Source organism: Berghia stephanieae, chromosome 6 (genome assembly GCF_034508935.2).
Source record: "Berghia stephanieae isolate SIO BIC M18660-M18661 chromosome 6, UCSD_Bste_1.3, whole genome shotgun sequence".
Classification (NCBI taxonomy): domain Eukaryota; kingdom Metazoa; phylum Mollusca; class Gastropoda; order Nudibranchia; family Aeolidiidae; genus Berghia; species Berghia stephanieae.
In genome coordinates, this window is record NC_088365.1 from 18269987 (window position 1) to 18294986 (window position 25000).

A 25000-nucleotide genomic window follows, 5' to 3' on the forward strand; every position below is an offset into this window, starting at 1 on the left:
ATAAAAGTTTTAGATCTTTTGTTATCCAAGGCTTGTTGTTAGGATAGTATCTTATTTCTTATTTACAACACACTAGCTGTTCACAAAATTTTAAATACTCACTCACACAGTCATTCAACTCATCCACACTATCACATGATTCGATAAAAACATTCCAGTCAGTGCATTCAAAACAACCACGCAAATCTTCACACACACTTCCGTTCCAGATCTGTACACTTTTCTTTACTGGTTTTACACTCTTAAAAACAGGGCAGTCGGTGGGGAGGAGCAATAGCATGCAGTGGTCAGATAAACCTAATGGGGCACGGGGTAAACATTTATAACTATTTTTAACATTACACAGGAATAAATCTAGAATGTTTTTGTCCCTTGTCTCGCAGTCCACGTATTGAAATAGTCCCGGGAGAGTGAAATCGTTACATTGGTTAAAATCACCAGTGACCATCAATACGGCGTCGAGTGACTTAATCTGAATGTCCTGTATTTCTTTCCTCAAAATAATTTTTGCTGTGTTGTTGTCTGATGATGGTGGAATGTAGACGTTGATGATGATGACATGAGTATATTCCCGGGGTAGATAATATGGTCGTGACGAAACAGTAAGAATGCCAATATAATCGTCACAATACACATTCTTTATCTGACAGTTATTGGGGTGGCACCATTTGTTGTTAATATATGTGCACACCCCACCCCCAGTTTGTTAATTAACATTAGTGCGATCTCCTCGAAATAGTGAATATTGTTCAATTTCAAAACATGATGATGGTATGTGAGGAGAGAGCCAAGTCTCTGTAAAAGCTATTATGGAGGCTTGACGATAGTCACTATTGAAACAACACAGTGAAAACAGTTCATCAATTTTATTCTTTAATAATCGTACATTCCCTGTCACGATACATGGTAAAAATGGATGAAAAGGCCGTCTGTTGAATTTTGTCTTTATTCCTCCTTTTCTCTCCCTCTTTCTTACTTTAATATACGATGTGTCAGTAGTGGGCGGTGGGGGTGACACAGGTTGGAGGGATCGGAGAGTCTCTGGAGTATATGTTATCGATAGGCTTTTGGCACCAAAATCACAGGCTAAAACACCATTTATGCTTATAAATATACTAATACATTTAAATATAAAAATCAGGAACAATATATATTTCACATCCTTTTTTAATAAAAATTTGGCGTAAATTCCGGCGATTGAATGATAAAGTCATAAAAAATATGTGTAGAAAATACGTAAACATTCACAACACGTCTGTTGTCGCCGGAAGCCAGCGCCAATAATGTAATATGACGTGTAATATTGCAAAAATAATCAATTTTCAAAATTTCATCAAAATTCCAAACAAATGTCCGATTGGACATATAAAAACATGAGTTCCACTATAGCCAAAACCATATGGTTTTTGTTTACAGACTCTTGCGATTGGACAGATGAAATAAAAAGATTTCACCTATAAATTGATTTATTCCGTAAAGTATCAAATCTGTGGGGAATTGTTTTACACATTTGAAATTATGCCGCATAAGTTAAAAGAATATATCATACGTGCTTCTTTTGCAGATAAAAGCCAATCTGCCAACTGATCTAATTAACCAATCATTGCGGCTATGTGGTCTAGTGGTATGAGACTCGGCGCATAGTTGAGTCCTTGGAAAAGGCTCTTTTCTCACATTATCTCACCGTACTCAGGTGTAAAATGAGTACTTGGCCGTTAACGGCGTTGTCTCTGTCCGAAAAAAATTGTAATATCGCCTAGCAGGCGTCATATCCCTTCCTACATTTTAAGCATTTCTGTTGTCCAGGGACCCCTTGTCAAGCGCCTTGAGCACGTTTAGTGGATATTGCTCTATATAAAAGCTCAACTAAAAATAAAGAAATAAATCGTTGTTCTCTAGAAATTATATAAATAGTCATTAGAGTCATTAACAGATAGAATTACCCTTAATGTAAAACAAAAAAGAGTGACGTAATAACTTGCTGACTAGGGGCAGACGAGTTATGATCGTTTCTAGAACTCTCTCAACTTTATTTTTTTCATTTTCACCCTTCTTTCCAAGCCTGTTGATCATCATTTACCAGTTAAACTGTGAAAAATGACTCTAACGGCCAAAAAAAATGTCACTCCTAGTTTAACTAAGCTTAACAGCAAGCTGGGCCATTCATTTATCTGTGGTTATGTATTTATTAAATAGATTAAACAAATGTTTGTGTCGCTGAAGAGTTGTTCCCCTTGAATTTTGATATAAGACCTCGGACAAGATTAACTTTTTTGTTCTGATCCGCAGGAGTTTATCTTGAATCTCTCTTGTACTTAATCCATCCTCCTCAATAAAACCCTAATTTAAAAAAGTAGTCCTTCAGATCCATAAGGACCATAGAACCGGTGAGTTTATCGGTTTCTATAGCGTAAAATGGACAATAGCAATTGCTTGTAATCCTTTGGATAGGACGCTAGTCTGTCACAAAGTAGTTTCCGGTAGATCGAACAAACCCCTGTACGGAGACGAGACGGAGGATCAGAAAAAAAAACTCGACTTAACCTGGGATCGATATCGGTCCCTTTGTGTGTGATGTGAGTGCTCTACCAATTGAGCTATCGAGATAACAAATATTTCAATTACAATTTTATTAATCCATTCATTCAATCAATCATTCATCTATTCATTCAATCATTTTTGGAGGGTGGGGGGAGGCAGGAGGGGTTTTTTCCATTTTTTATTTACTTATTATCATCGTGAGAACGTCGCATCTTGAAAACAATTTGGGTCAGTGTTTCAAAAGTGTTTCTTATAATAATGCCAATCCCGTGTATTACAGTGCAGAAGAAATAACCACCACATAGCAACGAGTGAAATGTAAGTAAATTTCTCTCTGTCATTTTCTTCTTTTTTTTTTTTTTTGCTTTTAATCGAATTGTCAAAAAAACAGTTTGATAATTAAGAATGAAATGATTCTAATTTACTACAAAATGTGGACAGTATGTAGTAAGTAACAAAAAAAAAAATGAATATAACAGCTTCAAATAAAAATGGACAGAAATTTTTGCACGTCCTTTCTTAGAGAAATATTACGATCTTATGGCAGAGATATAATTTGCACGTCATTGCTTAGAGTAATACTATTACGATCTTATGGCAGTGATATAATTTGCACGTCATTGCTTAGAGTAATACTATTATGGTATATGGTAGAAATATAATTGGCACGCCATTGCTTAGAGTAACACTATTACGATCTTATGGCAGAGACATAATTTGCACGTCATTTCTTAGAGTAATACTATTATGATCTTCTGGCAGTGATATAATTTGCACGTCATTGCTTAGAGTAATACTACTACGATCTATGGCAGAGATATAATTTGCACGTCATTGCTTAGAGTAATACTATTATGATCTTATGTCAGTGACATAATTTGCACGTCATTGCTTAGAGTAATACTACTCCGATCTATGGCAGTGATATAATTTGCACGTCATTGCTTAGAGTAATACTACTACGATCTATGGCAGAGATATAATTTGCACGTCATTGCTTAGAGTAATACTATTATGATCTATAGCATTGATATACTTGACACGTCATTGCTCAGAGTAATACTATTATGATCTTATGGCAGTGATATAATTTGCACGTCATTGCTTAGAGTAATACTATTACGATCTATGGTAGAGATACCCTTTGCACGTCATTGCTATGAGTTATACTACTACGATCTATGGCAGAGATATAATTTGCACGTCATTGCTTAGAGTAATACTATTATGATATATGGTAGAAATATAATTGGCACGCCATTGCTTAGAGTAATACTATTACGATCTATGGTAGAGATACACTTTGCACGTTTGTTGCTATGAGTTATACTACTACGATCTATGGTAGTGATATAGTTTGCACGTCATTGCTTAGAGTAATACGATTATGATCTTATGGCAGAGATATAACTTGCACGTCATTGCTTAGAGTAATACTATTATGATCTTATGGCAGTGATATAATTTGCACGTCATTGTTTAGAGTTATACTATTATGATCTATAGCAGAGATATAATTGACACGTCATTTCTTCAAGTAATATTAATATCTTATGGCAAAAATATGTATTATACCTTCTTTTTGATTTGATTTCCCAGCCGTGTACTTCATATAAATTAATTATTTGCTGATTTTCGCTTTAAAAACAGTTTTAGGCTGTAAAAAAAATTGCCTCTGTTTTGTCAGTATATTAGCTCGGTAGTGGTAACATTTTCCCCATGTGCGGAGAAAAAAGTTAAAATGAAGAATCTTATCCATTACGCTACAGTTAAGTAACAATTTGGTTCTAGCAAATTTACGTTATGCCAGATAATAGTCAGTGTAAATATGTAGCGTCGGGTTATATTTTCGTTCCTTTGTAGCAAAAATAACCCGTAGGGATTAATAAACTCTAAAGGTAAATTGATTAATTATGCCTCAGATTTCCCTACGCATTCAAACCTCAATCGAGGATGCAATGTGTGTATAATGCACGGCTATGTTCTCTTGTGGTATGACACTCGCTTTCGGATCGGAAGATCCTGGATCGAGCCTTACTCGGCGCATAGTTGAGTCCTTGGACAAGGCTCTTTAATTATATTTTCTCAACGTACTCAGGTGTAAAATTAGTACCTGGTCGTTAACAGTGTTGTCTTTGTAGGAAAAAATTGTAATATCACCTAACAGGCTTCATGATTCGTTCTACATGTTACGTGTTATTGTTGGAAAGGAACCCCTTGTAAAGCGCTCTGAGCACGTTTAGTGGATATTGCACTATATATAAATGTTATAATAAAAAATATAATGCATTACTAAAAGACAAATAAGTAAATGGAGCAGGCACTATGTTGAACAACAAAGAATGAAGTGAGTAGAAAAGTGCCAGAAGACAATAGAGAATTAAAAAAAAAACTTCATGGCGATGGGGGTCTCGAACCGACGACCTTACAAAGTGTGGATAGCTTTGGCAGTTGCACTACTCTCTCCCCGGCTAAGCCGATGTGTTGTACCAGTAAGCTCGTGGGTTCGAGCCTCCATCGCCGCGAAGATTTATATTCTCCATTATCTTCGGGCACTTTTTACTTCATTCTTTGCTCTTACCAGAAGACAAAACACCGTGATTAGAATTTTATACCATGATTGTCACCAATCCCATCACTGACTTTGCGTGAATTTTCCGACAAGATGAAACATTCTATTGCCGAACCAGCGACCCCATCAAAATAATGGAATATTTAGAAATTTTGATCATTTGATCCCAACTGAGAAAGATCGGTGACTTTTTCTGAATGCTTCTTTTCTTGTATTCTACATTCTTCATTGTCAGGCACTGTATACATATAAATAGTAGACATTTGGCTTAATTTCCTGTATTCCAATCTGCTTTGTCTTTCAGATTTTACAGCACTGTACAAGCCACTGGTTCGATCGTGACGTTATCAACATGTTATCGTCATCTCGCATGATCATAGCCCTTTCCTTCTTATCTATGGTGGTGGGCCTTGCTCAAGGATTCATCGCTGGGTATAATATAAGTCCACTAAAAATCGCATCATTTAATGTCCGCCATTTTGGGAAAGGTTACATCGAAGACGAGACAACCCATTCCTATCTAGTTAAAATTATGGCTCGTTACGACATTGTTCTTGTACAGGAGACACGAGACAACACAGGGGAGGCAATAGAACATTTGAGGAAAAATCTCGACGAGGCTACTGGTAAGAAATACGTCTTAATATCAGAGTTGAAGTTTGAGATAATAGCGCAATATGCACTACATGTGCTCAGCTCATTTTGCGTTCACATTGATGTAGTTTTCTTAAATTTCATATTTAAATTCATAATTTATTGGCGTCCCATAGTTCAAGAACTTTAAATACATTCACTTTCCTATAACACTGCCATTAACAGTTCTCTTGTAGAAGATGCGAACATCAATTTCTTTGGGCTGAAAGACCCTTTATCTTTATACTCTTTTGTTTTGTTTTTAAGTCATTGGGATGCGCCCCCAAATTCATCTCCCGTTACTTTACAAAGAAGCTCATGACCTTTCGGGCTGTAACCGTCAAGGTGCTTTTGACATATTATGCTTGACCGGGCTTCTCAAGGATGAACATTCTTGGTGCATGCCTTTCTGTAATCCATGATTTTTTCCCGACACTATACCCAACTTTTTCTTTTGAATTTGAACGCCTTTTCAGCATGTCTGATTATTTTATCAAAGAGATATTAAACTGCTAGAAGTTGTGAAATGTCAAAAGTAATAAACAAAAATGAATAGACCAGCTTCAAAAAACAACAAATTACCAAACACTGAACTTCTTCGACCAGCTGTTGGATTATGGGTTATTTCAAATAACATACTTTTAAAACTAGAAATAGCCACTCAACAAAATTGGGTGACGTATGGAAGAATAAATTACGCAGATTTTGGGATATAGAGAATAGTAGTAGTAGTAGTAAGCTTCGCAGTCCGAATGAAGCTTGCTGAGAATTGTGTGATTCAGTCATGGTCGATAAGTATAGCTGCTCTCTCCATCCATGTTGTTGTTTCCATTGTTCACGATCCTGGGCCAGAGTTTTGAGGCTGTCAAGATCTTGTTGTGACTTTAAGTACGGAGGGAACTGCAGTATTTCTTAGTTCTTCAGGGATTAATTCGGCCTCATCTGAATCCAGAAATTTCTGATATGTAGAGGTCCTGGTTCAGGGTAATTACTATTATTGATGCTGGTGGTCTCCCTACATATTTGTTTCCATGAGGAAAATATTCTGTCAGTTTGGGCTGGGATGTTATCTTCTCGACGTAAGATGTGACCAAATAGTCTCCATCGCTGTTCTTTTATTATTGTACTCAGGCGTTGGAACCTGTTTTTTTCATAGAGATCAATATTTGTAATTGTCTCTGGCCAATAGATTTCGATTACGCGACGTAATTGTTTGCAGTGGTAAGAATCGAGACTTTCTAAGTTCTTTTTTGTGAGGCCCCAGGTTCCACAATCATATGTCAATATCGGAATAATCAGTGCCTCGTAAATCTGTATTTGTTTATTCTCACTGATTATGTTATTTCTATTCCATACATTTTGGAGTCGGCTGAATGCATTGGTGGCCAGCTGCTTTCGTTTTCTGATGTCCTCATTTTTGTTGATCAAATTGCCTAGTTTACGTCCACTAACCATTCATTAAAACTTTTGTTGATTTTTGTATATTCTGTTTTGGATTGATTCACTTTCAGATGCCATGCTTCTAGGGTAGTTGATATTATTGGCAAGTATATTTTCGCTTGATGTTCTGATTCAAAGATTAGGTCTATCACGAGTGATCTGAGAATAATGATGGGTTTTAACACAATCAGAAATATCCGATAGGCGTCGAGACTCTTTAGACACACATAGTAGGATGGGAAATGACGCTTGTAACTAGACGCCTGTGATCGTGAAAAGCCCCAACCGTTTTTTATTCATACTGGTTGATTCTCATATGGCATGATTGGAGGGAGGAAAGAGGGGCATAAATCAAACTTTATGAAGCGCATTGAGCATTTTATTTTCGTGGAAATACGCAGAATAAATGTTCATCTCTTTTTCTTTCAATCCACAGGGGAGTTCTGGAAAGTTATAGAAAGCAAAAAGTTAGGAACTAATAGTAGATATCTGGAGCAATACGTATATTTCTACAGGGATAAATCAGCCACTTTTGTGTCGTCGTACCAAGTAAACGATTCTAAACACGACATTTACGCCAGAGAACCTTTCTGTGTAGAATTTGCGTACACGTCATCTTCCAAAAGACACAGAAATAGTAAAGTTCCGATTCATCGAGAGAACGTCGTATTCTTAGCCATTCACACACGACCCAAAGATACAAGAAAAGAACTCGAAGAGCTTCCACACACCATAGAGCTCTTAACAGATGTTTATCCGCACGCTTCTGGGATCATTGCTATGGGTGACATGAATGCTGATTGTGATTTCCTTGCCGGAAAATGGCGGAAATCCTTGACGATCTTCAACAATAAAAAATACAATAGTCTGATCTCCGATACGGCTGACACCGTTGTCAAGGAAAGCTCTGACTGCGCTTACGACAGAGTCATCACCTACGGTAGACATCTAAACATCAAGAATGCCAAAGTTTTCAATTATCAATCTTGGCTTCATCTGGATGAGGAAGAGGCTTTGAAAATCAGTGACCACTTCCCAGTGGAGTTTGATCTCTATTGATTTCATTTTTATTTCGAATTGCCATCACCATAGCTTTTGTTCGGACGCTCAAAATTGAATTCAGAATTTAAAAAAAAGAATTAAATTCGATCTATGTTAATCACATTTGTTTAGGATTATTGAATAATTTTAAAACTGAAAACTTCCCAACAAATGTAAAAAACAACAAATGAATGAGAACAATAACAAACAACAACTAGAACAACAACAACAACAACAACAGCAGCAAACCCACAAAGTTCATCAAGACCAATAATCCCCTTGTGTAAAGGAACAAAAAGATTAACAAAAAAAAAAAAAAAAAGAATTTTAAAAATCAAAAACCACTGAAAATCTTTGTCAAGTTCATTTTTGTTTTCAATCCAATATTACCCCCTTGTGGTGTAGATAGCTCTTCTTAACAGAGGTTTGAATTTGGGTTACATGTGGCCTAATAATTTGATTTGAAAACTTAGGCTTCTTAAAATATTAGATATTGTTGAGGATTACAACTTGCCTTCGTGTCATTTTAGTTATCGATTCTTTATTATTATTATTATTATTATTATTATTATTATTATTATTATTATTATTATTATTATTATTATTATTATTATTATTATTATTATTATCATTATTGTGCGGCTATGTGGTCTTGTGGTATGACACTCGCTTTCGGATCGGAAGGTCCTGGGTTCGAGCCTCGCGCTCGTCGCATAGTTGAGTCCTTGGAAAAGGCTCTTTACTCACTTTCTCTCACCGTACTCAGGTGTAAAATGAGTACCTGGCCGTTAACAGCGTTGTCCTTTCCGAAAAATTGTAATATCGCCTAACAGACGGCATGTCCCGTCCTACTTGTTAAACGTTGCTGTTGACCAGGGACCCCTTGAAAAGCGCTTTGAGCACATTTAGTGGATATCGCGCTATAGAAAGCTCAATTATATATATATATATATATATATATATATATATATATATATATATATATATATATATATATATATATATATATAAAATTGTATTATTATTATTGGAAACATCCAACACACATGATCACATTCAAGACCTAATAACACTTGCTTTATGGAAACAAAGTACTAACCGGATACTCGAAACAGACTGACAAACTCGAAGTAGCATACACATCCTCGGCAAGCGTCCATAAAGACAGCGCGGCCATATTATTCATTCATTCATTTCATAAATCAAAACCCTGAAAGAATCCTATAATACAGTGTGTGATTTTTCTATTATTATTGACACATTTCAGGTTTGAATAACTCCAAAGCGTTGTAAGATTTCATCAAAGGATTTCTTGCCATAGGTGTAGAATTTAAAGTTTTGATTGATATAAGTTTAACACTGCGTGCCCTTTGGTAGCTGAGTTATAATGCCATGAGTAATAATAATGATGATGATGAAAATAATAATAGTAATAAAATAAATAATAATAATAATAATAATAATAATAATAATAATAATAATAATAATAATAATAATAATAATAATAATAATAATAATAATAATAATAATAATAAGCATATTTATATAGCGCCTTTCGTCGAAACCTCAAAGCTCTTTAAAAATATATATAAATATATAAAAATAAAAAATAAAATTTGTTTAAATTCAAATACAATTCAACCAAAGTATCAAAACAATTAAGAGCATAAAAGGGCATCAATACATCATCAATATAAATGTCACATACGACACATTTAAAATTCAATTAAGTAAATATTTCCTGAAAAGATATGTTTTCAGGGCTTTTTTGAAGATGTCTATTGAGCTCGAGAATCTCCCAGATTGAGGGAGATGATTCCAAATCGTGGGTCCGAATTTCATAAGAGACCCAGAGTAGAAAGGGTAATTTTAAAATAAATAGTAATTTACAATGTTTTTATTTTGAATCAGACATATTTCATGTCTAAATACCCCCAAAACAGCTGCCACGACACCAATTTGGTTTTCATCATATTAATTCAAATTTATTAAAGTTTTTTCTGATATCCTGCTTGTGTATCAATAGATAGTTCGAAGATGACGTCACTCATGTCTTTGTTATTGTTTTTTGCCATCCGTGTTTGTGAGTAATGCTCACTGAACTGTATTAACCAGACTATAAACGGTCATGGATAAACACAGTTTTGTGTGTTGGTCCATTATACTTCCGAATGGCAATGTTATGAGCTTCTAAGCCAAGCGCATACTATCTATAGCCTGACACTGAAATACAAAAGGACTGGCAGTTTGACGTCATTATTTGGTTTTTGCACCGCCTAGTGAGTTGTCGTTAGTAGAGCTCATGAAAACAAGTTATTTCATTGGTTGAACTATTGAATACAACTCACGATTTGTTTTCTTTTGTGGCAAAAGACTGGCATTTTGACATCATTTTTTGGTCAGTATCAGGCCATAACTTCACGAAGGCCACGGTCAAGGCAATGTTCCAAGTGGATATACTTCGATTGGCATGTTAAGTGAAATAAACTTTCGAGAATCATGTCGGACAATGCCAAAATAAATCAGGATTTATGCCAAAATTACCATTTTCTAATGATGACGTCATAGCTAAGCTACCAAAGAACGCACAATGTTAAAACTTATATCAACCAAAACTTGAATACATTCTACACATGTGGCAAAAAAAACGTTTGATGAAATCTTGCATATCTCTCGAGTTATTCAAACCTCAAATGGGCCAATAATTTTTTTTTTTAAACGCACTGTATTTTATCTGTTTAATCGCTTTGTCATCAAAAACCATAATGGCTGAACTCATTATATTTTATATATGATCAATCGAAGAATGGATTTGTCAACTTATTTTTTTGGCTCGACCAATTTAAACCTTTGATGGCTCAAGTTAAAGTTACCGAGAAGATGTGTTGCCAGGCCAGATTCATTTGCATGCAATTGCAGACTTTATTACCAGATTGGATTGTTAGTGGCTCAAAACATTCGTCTCGATCTATCTTTTTTCCAGAATTCTATGATAATTAAATTGGACAAGTACCTGTTCATAATATTCATGTTTTTTCCCGGCAAAAAGTACGGGTCTTCCACTCGTAATAAAACTTGAGCACTTTTTTAGAAATTTCCACTAAACGTGCCTAAAGTGCTTTACAAAGGGCCCTTAGCCAAAAGCAACACATAACATTTAGGGCATGACAAAGCGTTAGTGCGATATTTTAATATATACTTTTGGACTAGACAACGCAAGGCTGTTAACGGACAGGTACACATTTTAGACCCGAGAACGTTGAGAAAAATGCGAGTAAATATCATTTTCCAAGGACTCAACTATGCGTAGCTCAGAGCGGGAATCGAACCCTGGACCCATCTATCCAAAGGCGAGTCTCATACTACACGACAAAATAGCCACACAATAAAAAAGATTAAAGAATCCTATAATAATTTATCTGTTGAATTCCAAGAAAAAGTCATAATATGGTTTTGGTTATCGCTTTTCTTTTCTTTTAATTTAGCAGTTGTATTGAAGAGAATGAGAGAGTAAAAACACCAAAATCTGACATAATATCTTATTATTTTGACTTTAAAATATCTTTATGGTATGTGGTAAAGTACTCGCTTAACGGGGAATGGGGCCAGGATCGATCACAGGTAAAATCGGGATTTTTAAAAATCTCATCAACCTCCACTGCACCGCCTCCGCCGCGCAGTGATTCGGTTCCAGGGTCTGTTAGATCTGGCGGAAATTACTTTGTGATAGATAGGACAGCGTCTTTTACAATGGGTTAAAGCAATGCTAGTGCCCGTTCAGCACTGTAGAAACCGGGATAGACTCCGACTCTACGGGTCTTATGGCTCTGAAGACTTTTTTTTCACCCTTATAAAATACGTTTTGAAACCATTGGTCGGTCACATTGTTTCCATATTATAGATAGTTCGAAGATGACGTCACTCAGGTCTTTGTTATTGTTATTTTTTTGGTGCCATCCGCGTTTATGAGTAATACTCACTGAACTGTATTAACCTGACTATAAATGTTCATGGATACACACAGTTTTGTGTGTTGGTCCGTTATACTTCCGGATGGCAATGTTATGAGCTTCTTAGCCAAGCGCATACTATCTAAACACACAAAATTGTGTGTATCCATGAACGTTTATAATCAGGTTAATACAGTTCAGTGAGCATTACTCATATACGCGGATGGCAAAATACAATAACAAAGACCTGAGTGACGTCACCTTCGAACTATCTATAGAGCTCAACCTCGTCATGAGTATGCGCTATAGAAATGTTATTTATTTAAATTTATGTATATATAATCTTGTTGGATACAAATATGTTACGAATAGTGCTCGACATGTAGCAATGGAGCGAATTATTAGTGTAATATTTAACACGATGTTGGAGTCAGTCTACATCGATGTTTCTGGCCTTTCAGCCATCGTCAGGACTGTGTGTTACATGAGTTTGGTTTGTTGTGTGTTGTTGCTTCAACAAGCAGAAACATCGATGTAGACTGACTCCAACATCGTGGTAAATATTACAATTATATATATATATATATATATTATATATATATATATATATATATATATATATATATATATATATATATATATATCAATGTCCTTAGAATTAGTTCTCTCTCATTTATAAAATGTTCATTGGTAGAAAGCATCAAAGTCCCCAATCTGAATTTCTACAATTATAGATTGTTGACCTTCTTCATGATTTGGGTTAAAATAAAAACATCAATTAATTCTTATCTGATAACGATTTTCGTCCTTTCAGAATTTATTAAATATTCTTATATTATCCGTATCTGTCTGCAACAAGTAACAACCTCGCACTTGATTCAAACGGGTGAGGTAGCAGTATGGGGCAGCGTGTCTCGGTGGTGTGGTTTTCGCTTTTGTATTCCAGAGGTACCTAGTTCGACAACTTAGTTCACGATATAATGGACCTGAGCAAATCACCTCGCCGTAACTCACATTTGCGGCGCTACACTGCGGCTGACTCCAGGGTTATTCCAGTGTTCCATTGGCACAGACTGAAAGGCAAATTTCCCCTTAGGAATGCATAAAGGGATTTTATGAAAATAAACAGATCCGAAACAGTTTTTTTAAAAGTCCGTGTCACTCATTCGATTACTGATCACACTCAATAAAGTTTGACTTTAGTCAGACGACGAGACAGTGTGATTCTGATCTTCCAATTTCAAAAGAAAAGGACTGTTGGAATACTGTCCAAGTCGCGCTGGTTAATGGAAGGCACATATTGTGCGGCTATGTGGTCAAGTGGTATGACACTCGCTTTCGGATCGGAAGGATCTTGGTTCGAGCCTCGCTCGGCGCATATTGGCTCCTTGAAAAAGACTCATTACTCACACTCTCTCACCGTACCCAGGTGTAAAATGAGTACCTGACCTTTAACATCGCTGTCTTTGTCCGAAAAAATTATAACATCGCCTAACAGGCGTTATGTCCCGAACTACAAGTTAAATGTTGCTGTTGGCCAGGGACCGATCCCTTGTCAATCCCTTTGAGCACGTTTAGTGGACATTGCGCTATAAAAGCTCAATTTATTTATATAAAATGATGAACTGGAATAAAAGTTGAGAAGAGAGAACGGATCTATTTTGTACATAAGAGAACGCAAACCTCAACTGGGTGGATGTCATTGAAACAACAATATAATAATCAATCAAGAGAGTTAACTCAAATAATATATCTCACAAAATATTCATATTGTTTTTTCCCCTTAACCTTTAATATTTGGCTAAATATGAGCTGCAATTATTCTATTCTAATGAATACACCATTAAAAGACATCTTTTATTTACATGATGGACGAAACGAATAAATAGTGAATACAAGGAGTAATATTGGTTCAAGTATTTATTGAAAGAACAACAAAACATAAACAGACAACATCATAGAGGTTTCGGTATCTGACCCTCGTCATGAATGAAAGCGGATCACCGAAAAAATATTTACAATTAATAACAAATACACAGTTACGACAATTAAGTTTTAACAATTGAAAATAGATCATGTTAATTCAAAAAAAATAATTTTTAAATTTTAAAAAATTGAGCTTTATATAGCGCAACATCCACTAAATGTGCTTAAAGCGCTTTACAAGGTGTCCCTGGTCAACAGCAACATTTAACATGTAGGACGGGACATGACGCCTGTTAGGCGATATTACACTTTTTCGGACAAAGACAACGCTGATAACGGCCAGGTACTCATTTTACACCTGAGTACGGTAAGCGAATGTGAGTAAATATCCTTCTCCAAGGACTCAACTATGCGCCGAGCACGAGGCTCGAACCCTGGACCTTCCGATCCGAAAGCGAGTGTCATACCACAAGACCACATAGCCGCAAAAACAATACGAAGGACATAATAAAAAGAGAGTTAAATCAAATGATACATCCCACAAAATATTCATATCGTTACTTCCCCTTAACCTTTAATATTTACAGTGGTCGGTTTGAGGCGACCCACTGTTTTAGATTGCCATTCCTGAAGCCTGGCATAAATTCCTTTGGGTCATTGATTAGCCCACCTCGCTCCGAGGGAGACGATTACAAAGAGCTGGCTTAATAAGATCAAAGAGAGATAGAATGGGGATACCCCTCTCAAACCCATAATGGACGGTGAACCCCGTTTCAAGCCGAAATATGTCCCGGCAACCCTTGTACGCAGATTTCCTGACCACGGACAGAGATGCATAATATACGAGTTGGAAGTCGGTTTGGACGAATTCAATCCCTCGAGGGAGCGGGGCATACACTCCTCGCAACTAGATGAGAAGTTGCCAGGCTTCTACACCGTAGAGGGACAGTCAGGTATTTACAAATCGGCTTCGGTTGATCCTTTCCTAGGAGCAAATGTTTTATCAGTGGGTACTTTCCACCTGTCCAACATGTATCGAGAGAGGAGAACGAGAACGAAAGCAGAGATCTAGTGAAAGTGTTGGAGAAGCTGAGAGGGGAGTTAGGAGCCGTGTAACAAGCAGAAGAATGGAGATGTATGAAGAGTATTTTTGAGAACATAAAATGCAATAAACCTGACAGCATGAGAGAGGTAAAATAGATGAAGGACGGGATGGATGTCGGAGTACCTTTTTTCTGTTTAGGAAATGCCGAGGGACCATGTCGGTTATTATAGATAATGGAATGAGATAGGGAAAGCTACGCCACTGATGGAAGGACGAGTAAAGTTAAGGAAGAACGTGGTATTGGTTGTGCGGATGATGACACTAAATCGACTAGGTGGACAAAGAGAGATTGCCAAATACCATTTCGTTTTCTTCGCAATTGGCCACACCTCTCTGCAGCGTCATCTGACTCATATACCAATCCAACCTGATTGCCATGTCACTTTTTATGAAGCAACGCATGTCTATTCGTTCAAATTGATTGGATTCTACTTTAGAAACCGAAGGCTCTTTATAACTTCTTGTTATGTTCATACTCCGTTTCCTTACGGTCGCTACCTCTTCCCCCTTTCAATGCTGCATGCGTGTTCTTAATCTGTATTTGGTGATTTCTTTCCAAACAAAAATCACATAATTGAAGGCACACCCTCGGCGTATTTGAACCACTTGTACAGCTTCTTCGTCTGCACGATCACGGACGTTTCAAGCACTGGTACGGACTCTTCATCTCTCCTCTCTCTCCTTATCTACGATTCACTTGTATACTATTCTCTGTAAACACAATTCTCTCTCCTCCTTCTACTTTTTTTCGATAAGAGGAATACACTAAAGTAGATAATAAACGATAAATAAAATAATTTAATACTAATAAATTCAGTATTCGAGCAATTAATTAAAATCCACCAAGAAAGTTTGGAATATAAGATATACAGTCAAGGTTGCGGATTATAGAAGTATATCGTTTATTGATTTTTTTATTATTATTTATATAATAAACGCAATGATCAATAATAGGATAATGATAATAGATAATTTACTAAAATGAATAAAGACTTATTGTCAATAATATAATTAAAATATAAAAAAAAGTAGTTATAGTGCTAATTATAATTAATGAATCAACATAATTAAGCAAAAAATATAATAATAATGAATAAATATATTATGTATTTATTCAATTAAAATTTTTATTATTAATATATAGTATGAAATTGTTATAATATATTATTATTATATAATCATGTACATAGAAAGTCACATTAATAAATTTATTAAACAGATATTTTACTATAAATAAAAGGCAATCTTATAAAAAATACAATAATAATAAAAAAAGATTAGAAAATTGTAATTATATATACTTTATTAATGAATAGCAATATAAAAAAATGATATTAATTATCAAAGACAAAAATAGAATTTATATTTTATACTTCGTAACAAACACGATGGAAGGAGAAATGAAGACGAAGGATAGAGAGAATAAAGGTGGATGAAGATATTTGAATAATGAAGATTGGTAATATTATCATTCATCTTCCACTCTTACATCTGGAAAATAAATAACATCATAATAATAATAATAATAATAATAATAATAATAATATTAATAATAATAATGATAATAAATAATAATAATAATAATAATAATAATAATAATAATAATAATAATAATATAATAATAATGATATATATATATATATATATATATTTTATATATATTTTATGATATATAGATAGATAGATAAATAGATAGATAGATAGATAGATAGATAGATAGATAGATGGATGGATGGATGGATGGATGGATGGATGGATGGATGGATAGATAGATAGATAGATAGATAGATAGATAGATAGATAGATAGATAGATAGATAGATAGATAGATAGATAGATAGATAGATAGAGATATGATGGTACGTGATTGGAGGATAAGTCTTAATAAGTCTTTGTCCAGTTTTCCGATTTTATGTCGCATTCAATTTTTTCTTTGTAGCTTTTTTTCGATCTAGTGTCCATTATGTTAAAAGGATTGGTCGCCATTTTGAAGAAATATATGCTTCAATCAAGGGACTAAACCGTGTAAAATGTCAAAAATTAACTCCCTTAGTCTAACCGCATACTCTCAACACCAGTAAGAGGAGACACTGGGTGTTTAGCAAATCGGCTTCGGCCGAGAACCTGCCTGGCGGCAAAATCGTTTTATCAGTGGGTACTTTCCACCTGTCCAACATGTACTCGATGTGGGAACGAATCCGAAACTGCAGAGCATCTAGTTGAACTTTGTGTTGTGACGAAGCTTCTGGGAGGGTTTGCGACGGTGTGCACGAGTGCAGTAAAGAATTGGGTTGATCGTCATAACATGGTAGTGTGAGCACCGTTAGAAGCTGCTGCTACCCTTTGACAGCCATGAGAGAGGTATAATATACCTGAGACGTGGTCATTCGTCTTTACCCTTTTTGGTCTCCGTTCGAGAAAATTCCAGAACCAAATAATCAGGTATTATAGTATAGGGAATGAGATTAGCGGAAGAGTAGCGCCCCTGATTGGAAGTCACGAGCAGAAAAGTTATTAGAGAGAGAACGTCATATTGGTTGTGCGGCATGAGACACTTCACCGAAAGCGAGGACGAGAGAGACGCATGCGCAAAACCATTTTGACGTTCTCTCTGCAAGGTGACGTCCAATCAAGGGACGCTACTCTTCCGCTAATCTCAATCCCTATATCCATGTCACGTATTTATGGAAGCAGCACGGCAGTGCTATTCGCGTTAAAAACTGATGGGAAGTCTACATAGAGAATCCTCGCCTCATTTATAGACTTCTTGTTGTGATGTTTCGATACTCCGTCCATTACGGTCAGTAACGCATCTTCCACGCTTAGTGAATGCTGGCATGCGAAGTGGTATTAATCTAGTATTTGGTGATTTTTTTCCAAACATATCATCATAATTGATGTTAGGGCAACCCGTCGGTCGTCGTTGAACGCCACTGGACAGCGCTTCTTCGGTACTGGCACGATCACGGACGTTTTCCACGGCACTGGTACGGACTGTTCAGTGATCGTTATCATAACGGAATTCACTGTGTATAATATTGCTCTTGTAAAACAGCAAAATGCTTACTCATCCCAGACCCTTCGTATTTTTTTATACGATAAAGAAGAAACCTCCCAAAGTATGGTACAGTAAACGATGCAAAAAATCGATTTAAGGTCACTAATAATTCTAGTATTCGAGCCAAGTGTCATTAAAATCCACCAAGAAGGTTGCGAAGATATCCACGTCAACGCGTGCGGATTATAGAACGTCATATCCGGTTGTCGGATCTTGTGTTTTTATATAAACGCAATGTGCATCAATACGATGAGGGAGTAGGTAGAGTAATTTGTCTAAATGGATGAAAGACTTTGTGTCAAAATATACATTAGACAATAAAAAGAAATAAGTGGGTCTTTTTGGTGGCAATTATAATTAATGAACTTCAACAAATTAAGCAAAAGAATAAGACATCAAATCAGTTATTTATGGTTTTATTCAATTAAATTTTTATTTAATCCAATAGCTATGAAAGTTGTCTAAAATAAAGTATTATTCATATAATCAGCTGTCTTTGAGAAGTCACTTTAGATAAATTCTTGAGTTCCGAAGCAGATATGTTTTCCTGTTCAAAGAAAGGCGGGAGTCTTTAAAGAATGACAAGAAAATAAAGGAAAAGATTAGAAACATTGTAATTTTATTCTTTCTTTTCATTAATGGAATAGCAATATAAAAAAATCGATTTTTTTCACAAGGACAAACAATTTAGAAGTTTTGGGTTTTTCCTTTCGTCAACAAAACACGATGGATGGGACAATGAAGACGAAGGTGAGATGAATCAAAGCGTGGATGATAGATAATTTGATATAATAAGGTTGGTTACATTTGGTATGCATATCAAGGCGTTCCACTTTCTTGGGACACTGAGAAAGATAAATACACAACACCAAGTGCTTATATGTCGCCATTTCTCGCCCCTTAAGTATACACAAAAACAAAGTTGATAAACTCTCCATACTTTTTTGAGCTTTTGAGAAACGATTTCTACTATTCTATTGGATCTAGGTCGTTAGTTTATGATATGTTTTACATTATTCACCTGATAGGAACTGAATAAAAGGAATTGCTTGCTCAGTTTAAAAAAAACCATCTTATTATTGATGCATTTTTGTGGAGAATATCACAAAAACGACATTTTGGCAAAACTTGATCTATATGTCCACGTCTGTGTTAGGATTTTGACATCATCAAAAATGAAATGTATTAAATAGTATTGTAGAGCACCTTCAGTATTGTATAATTTTGGAAATGTCTTTACAAATGTCATGGATTAATATAATCAATGCTGATTGTTGTACGGTTCTTTACTTTTAACTTGTAGAAAAGCCAAAATGTTACAATCACAGCGAAAACAATTGTTGAAAAGGCTCCTATTTCCTGAGTTTCTGACCAATGTTACCCTTGCAGTAGTTATTTTCCTACATGGTTAATAATGCTGTTTGATTAAGGACATATTTGAACACATGAGTCGATGTACCTCTATATAGAAAAGTTTGCGTTAAAAGATCATTGTCTCCTATCAAAATATTTTTGCAAATAGGAAACAGACTTCTAGAAATACTGAATGAAATTTCATAAATTCTGTGCAATTAATAGAGTATATAAATAAAACACTTACAATAGATTTACGTAGAGCATAGACCACAAGTCTTAGCACAAAATTGGGAAGCAAAGTATGGATAGTCGTGACACATTCCTTTATTCTGGACCAATTGCATTTTACATTGGTCTTTAAGGAAATCAGCACAGATCAAAGATGATTGGGCTGGAAATACAAGTACAAGGTGATAATGCAAGCATTGGCACTAGTTGAAGTAATTCAATGTAATGTGATTCATTTAATATGTAACGTAATGATTCATTCATATAGCGGGTAGAATCCACAAAGTGATTTAAGGCACTACGCATACAAAGACAATAAATAACACTAAACACTAATACGATTTACCTGCATGAATAGGAATTTTTTCAAAAGTTTTCTAACAATACTGAGCTCTTGAGCTTCTCTGAAGTTTTATCTGATTTGTGCCATACTTTTTGGTCCTCGACAGAGAAATATTTTTAGAAAGAAATAGTTTACATATGGGGACATAAATCAGTCATAATTTATTCTTAGATCGGCCACTATACAATTTAAGCAGTCCAGAGAGTTAAGATGGCGATATTATAACACAATTGTGGCAATTTTGAACGTCACTCTTTATTTAACATGTAGCCAATGGAGATACCTATTAATATGTCTGGTGTTCTCTGAATGATTAGAAAGGGTCACTAAACTAACCGCTTTCCCTTGAACTCTCTTTTAAAGTAATGTCGAGCGTCACAGTTAAAACCTGAGTATTTAAAAGACAGGATTAAACCTTGGTTGAAATGTTATATATTTTATATAAATATATGTGACTCATAAACCAAAACGGTATTACGTCAGGTAGATTTAGCTATCACAAACCAAATGTATTGTAATAAAAGACTTGGGTTAATTTATGTTTTAGCGGGCCAATGGATGAAGTTTGTTTATTGTAACAAAAGCTAAAAAGTCATAATTCTTGTCATTTTAACTTTCAATCAGTCATTTCAATCTGGTTAAACCCGGCATATTCCCAAATATGATTTTAAAAAAAGAAAATATAGATCGATAAGTAGATAAACAGAGCAAATCGTGATTCTCCTTTTATTCTATTCGATGGCGGTTCTAGAAGAAAAGAATTTTACAGACCGATTAAAATTCCTAGAAAATCGTTCTATCACAAAATTAGATAACCAAATCCATCACTATTCGAAACTTTTGTTTAATATTATAATTTGACTTGAAATGCGCAAAGTGGCAACTGTCTTCTAATTGAATTATATCAGTGTTATAAACAATACTACTAATTATACATCTCTCCTTAAACCCAACACATATGCTCTTAATGCTTACACATTTTATTAAAAAGGCAACGTAACGATCAAACACCAAATGGCAGAAAATTTGAAAAGACATTCAGTCGAGTGTACTTGATAAGACTTAATGTAATCGATCAGTCGAGTACTTGATAAGACTTACAGTAATCGATCTGTCGAGTACTTGATAAGACTTACAGTAATCTATCTGTCGAGTACTTGATAAGACTTATAGTAATCGATCAGTCGAGTACTTGATAAGACTTAAAGTAATCGATCAGTCGAGTACTTGATAAGACTTACAGTAATCGATCTGTCGAGTACTTGATAAGACTTATAGAAGAGTAAAGGAAGGTGCCCCAAACGTAAACAAAGGTCGAGAAGCACGTGGCAAACCACATGTTCCTGTCTTGACAGCTCACGTTCCAATGTAAATAATAGAAAAAAATAACCTTTAAAATTTGGCTGTTAGGTGGCAAAAGAAACACATATTCATAAATACTCGATCATGCATCAAATAATGTCTAGATATGGATATTTTATGGAACAAAAGGTAACATTTTCTAAAATTTATCAAAAGTTACAGTCTATCTATTTTTAGACCAGAGCAAATTACTGCGCTGGTGTGAACAAAACGAGAATTATTCGGAGCCTGATTTTCATAATAATTTAGCCTTATGTTATTATTTTTGCAACTGTTAGATTTTATGTAAACATATTTTCAATACTGAAAGTGTATTGCCTACAACTCAAACTACAAAATTGGGAGACCTATATTGTGCGTAAATTATTCCGGTCCCTAACGGAAGTCACTAGCAACTTGTTATTGTTTACGTTTGGGGCAGCAAACTTTACTCTTCTATAGTAATCGATCAGTCGAGTACTTGATAAGACTTACAGTAATCGATCTGTCGAGTACTTGATAAGACTTATAGTAATCGATCAGTCGAGTACTTGATAAGACTTATAGTAATCAATCATCTAGCGAGTCAAATGTTCGGTATCATTCACATTTTAATGGAAGTGAAAATGTTTGTTACATAAAACTTGTTTATGAAGTGTTTGGTAAATCTTAATCATAATAAAATGTCTAACAAGGATTGTTTTGATAACAGAAAAGATATATTTATGGAAAATAACTAGATTCCAGGTATGTACTCGAATGTGTGAATCTTTTCTAACATAAATCAATCGCAATTGAGCCAAAAACATTTGTGCTTGTAGATAATATGCTTAAAAAAAACAAATGTTAAAATAGAATATAATGGATGTTAAATACACTCCTCTATATACAAACATAATGAGAAAAAGATTGTTGCTGTCGAGCTAATGGTTTGAGAATCTATTCTATCAAACAAAGTCGTTATGAGTCGAATATTAAAACATGAGATGTTGGGAATATTTACTTAACAAATAACTAAAACACTTTTTCTTATAAGTTGGTTTGATTGTATATTTATTGTATTTTCTGTATAAATTATTTGATTACTTTCAATGTTATGTTGCTATTCCAACGAAGTGAGTAGAAGAGATTTATAAATTGAGGCGATCTTTAATTATTTATTCTGGTGATTGACTTTTTAAACCCCATTACTTGTCATTAATAAATGCTCCCAATTAATCAAAAACCGGAAACAATTAGCTTGTTTCAAATTTGACGAAAAGGGCAACATAGTATTTGTAGTGAAAAATCATTTGATAGCTGGACAGAAACAATAAATTAAAAATACCACATAAATGGATGCAGATTCCATTTACTTGGTAAAGATAAGGAATCTATTCTGCCGAACAACGATAAAACACATTGTTCCATTTTGTCCTAGAAAGTGAAATCAACTTCACAATAATATACCGATTGATTTAGTATGAACCCGAACCTGTCGTTAAGTTTGAAGCCTGATATACTTCAAGAAGTCTGGCGGTCGAGACTTGTTTTCAGATTGGGGTCGCCTTAATTCATTCGTATTTTACGTAATAAGATTTTTAAAAAAAGTGGGCAACATGATCAATTTGCGACAATAAAGGAATTATTCTTAGTAAAGATGCTAGGCGTTCGAAGGGCTTTTATAGATCAACAATTGATTAATTTAATTTTACAAAACTCTGCTGTGAACGTTTTGTGTGAATCAAGTTTTTAGAAAAGTTTTTAGTAGATATATAAATATATATATCCTGTTTTCTTGATAAAGGGGACACCCAAAACGTTCATTTGATCATTTCTTGAAATATAATTGAATCTTACATTAATATCATATTATTTATTTCTTCGAACTTCGAGCAGCAACATTTACATTGTAACTAACACGATTTTGAAGATCTAAAAAAGTGTTTATGAAGCAGTGCCAAACAATCAAGAGAGGAAATTACAAGAGAAAATCATCTCAAAAAGCAAGCCTGTCTCCAGCGGGGATCAAACCGCAAACCTCTATATTTCCGGTCAGATTTACTATCATAACACCAATGCCCTAATTTATTAATCTGAAAAAATGCAATTTTAATAAGACAAAACTTCAAAACAAAACGATTAGACTACCCTAATTTGTCACTTTAAAAAATAAAATGCATTCCATTAAGAGAAAATTCAAAACTAAAACAGTAAATAATCAAGAAATATATTTATTATAGTCAGATTTGTTAATAATGGCGCGTGTTTTTCCAGTTTTTCTCAGTTGTCCCTGTATCAAAAGTTGTAAAAATTTGTGTCAATCTCATAATCAATTTGTTTTAACTGAATATAGATTTGGACCGTGTTGATGCCATATTTAAAAAAAATCTTTTTAAGACCTGTACAAAACTACTTTTCAACCGTGGTAAAAAAATTGAGATTTTACACTGTAAAAGATGTGAACAGGTCATGCACCACAAAGTATGAGATGACTTGATTGTTTTTCCGAAAAGAAATACCGTGCTGACACGATAGTTCCTGCTAGTGATTATGAGTTCACGTCATACTAGTTTCTGAATAAAATCAACGCTCTCTAACTGTTAAAATGTACAATTCATGGAGTTTGCATCAAATTTTGAATTTATGATTTATTGCATTTTATCTACATCATTACTGAATTAGCAATTACTAAAGATTGATATGAAATCTCTAAATAGCTTGAAATCATTTGAAACACTGATTATATACTCAATTTGTCAAACAAACAATGACTGCTGTTTATATAACTTTGAAAATTTCTATTTATTCATGAACGTTTCACAGAGCATTTAAAGGTTTTTACAACCTATAAGGTCTTAAACTTTACGATACAAGACTAAATCTCTATCGATTCCACTCTCGCAAAGCTTCGAAGAGATGTCTACTTGTATATATCGATAAGCCATTAAAAAGGACGGCTTTGGAATTGAAATTTCATAATCAACCCCGAGATTAGAAGGTTATCTTACATATAATTTGATGTTCCCAGTATTTAAATTTCTTTGTTGTTGTCGTTGTTGTTGTTGTTGTTGTTGTATTTATCAGTGGAAAATCTATATCATAAAATGATGAATTTCTACTTTTAACCAATCTGCATTAAATGTATGTCATCCTCTTTGACATAAACACAAGATGTTTCTCAAAATTTTGAAACAAAATAATGTTGAACGCGTGTTGTTTTCACTTTTATTTGTGTTCAATAGTAATGTGTATAGCTAGTTATAAAATGTAGATGCGTCTGATAGTTAAGGATTGTCATTCGTTTCTTCATATTCAGATATTGTATGTACACCATATAAGTTTCAATTCACGGAATATTCCATTTTAACAAATTCCTCCCAAAATGGACACGAGGAAATGTCATAATTTTGATAATGTAACGTACCAGTTGTTGATTTTAATAAAGTTGTAATAAGCGCTATTATTTCCTATTGTTTTAAAATTCA

At 34.5% G+C, this 25000-nt stretch overlaps 2 protein-coding genes across 2 annotated transcripts in view; one reads left to right on the forward strand and one right to left on the reverse strand.

The window, feature by feature from the left end:
- Positions 1-2776: 2776 nt before the first annotated feature.
- On the forward strand, positions 2777-8571 carry LOC144974599 (deoxyribonuclease-1-like). Its single transcript, XM_078917620.1, has 3 exons — positions 2777-2859; positions 5418-5739; positions 7623-8571. Exons 2-3 carry the CDS (start codon positions 5466-5468, stop codon positions 8243-8245), a joined length of 897 nt encoding a protein of 298 aa, XP_078773746.1. The 5' UTR covers positions 2777-2859; positions 5418-5465; the 3' UTR covers positions 8246-8571.
- Positions 8572-18665: 10094 nt separating this feature from the next.
- LOC144974600 (uncharacterized) overlaps positions 18666-25000 on the reverse strand; it is a 47313-nt gene continuing 40978 nt past the window's right edge. The window contains exons 23-24 of the mRNA XM_078917621.1: positions 19866-20012; positions 18666-18834 (exon numbers count right to left, since the gene is read on the reverse strand). Of these exons, the coding sequence (XP_078773747.1) occupies positions 19873-20012 (140 nt within the window). The 3' untranslated portion in view covers positions 18666-18834; positions 19866-19872. The remainder of the gene's footprint in view (positions 18835-19865; positions 20013-25000) is intronic.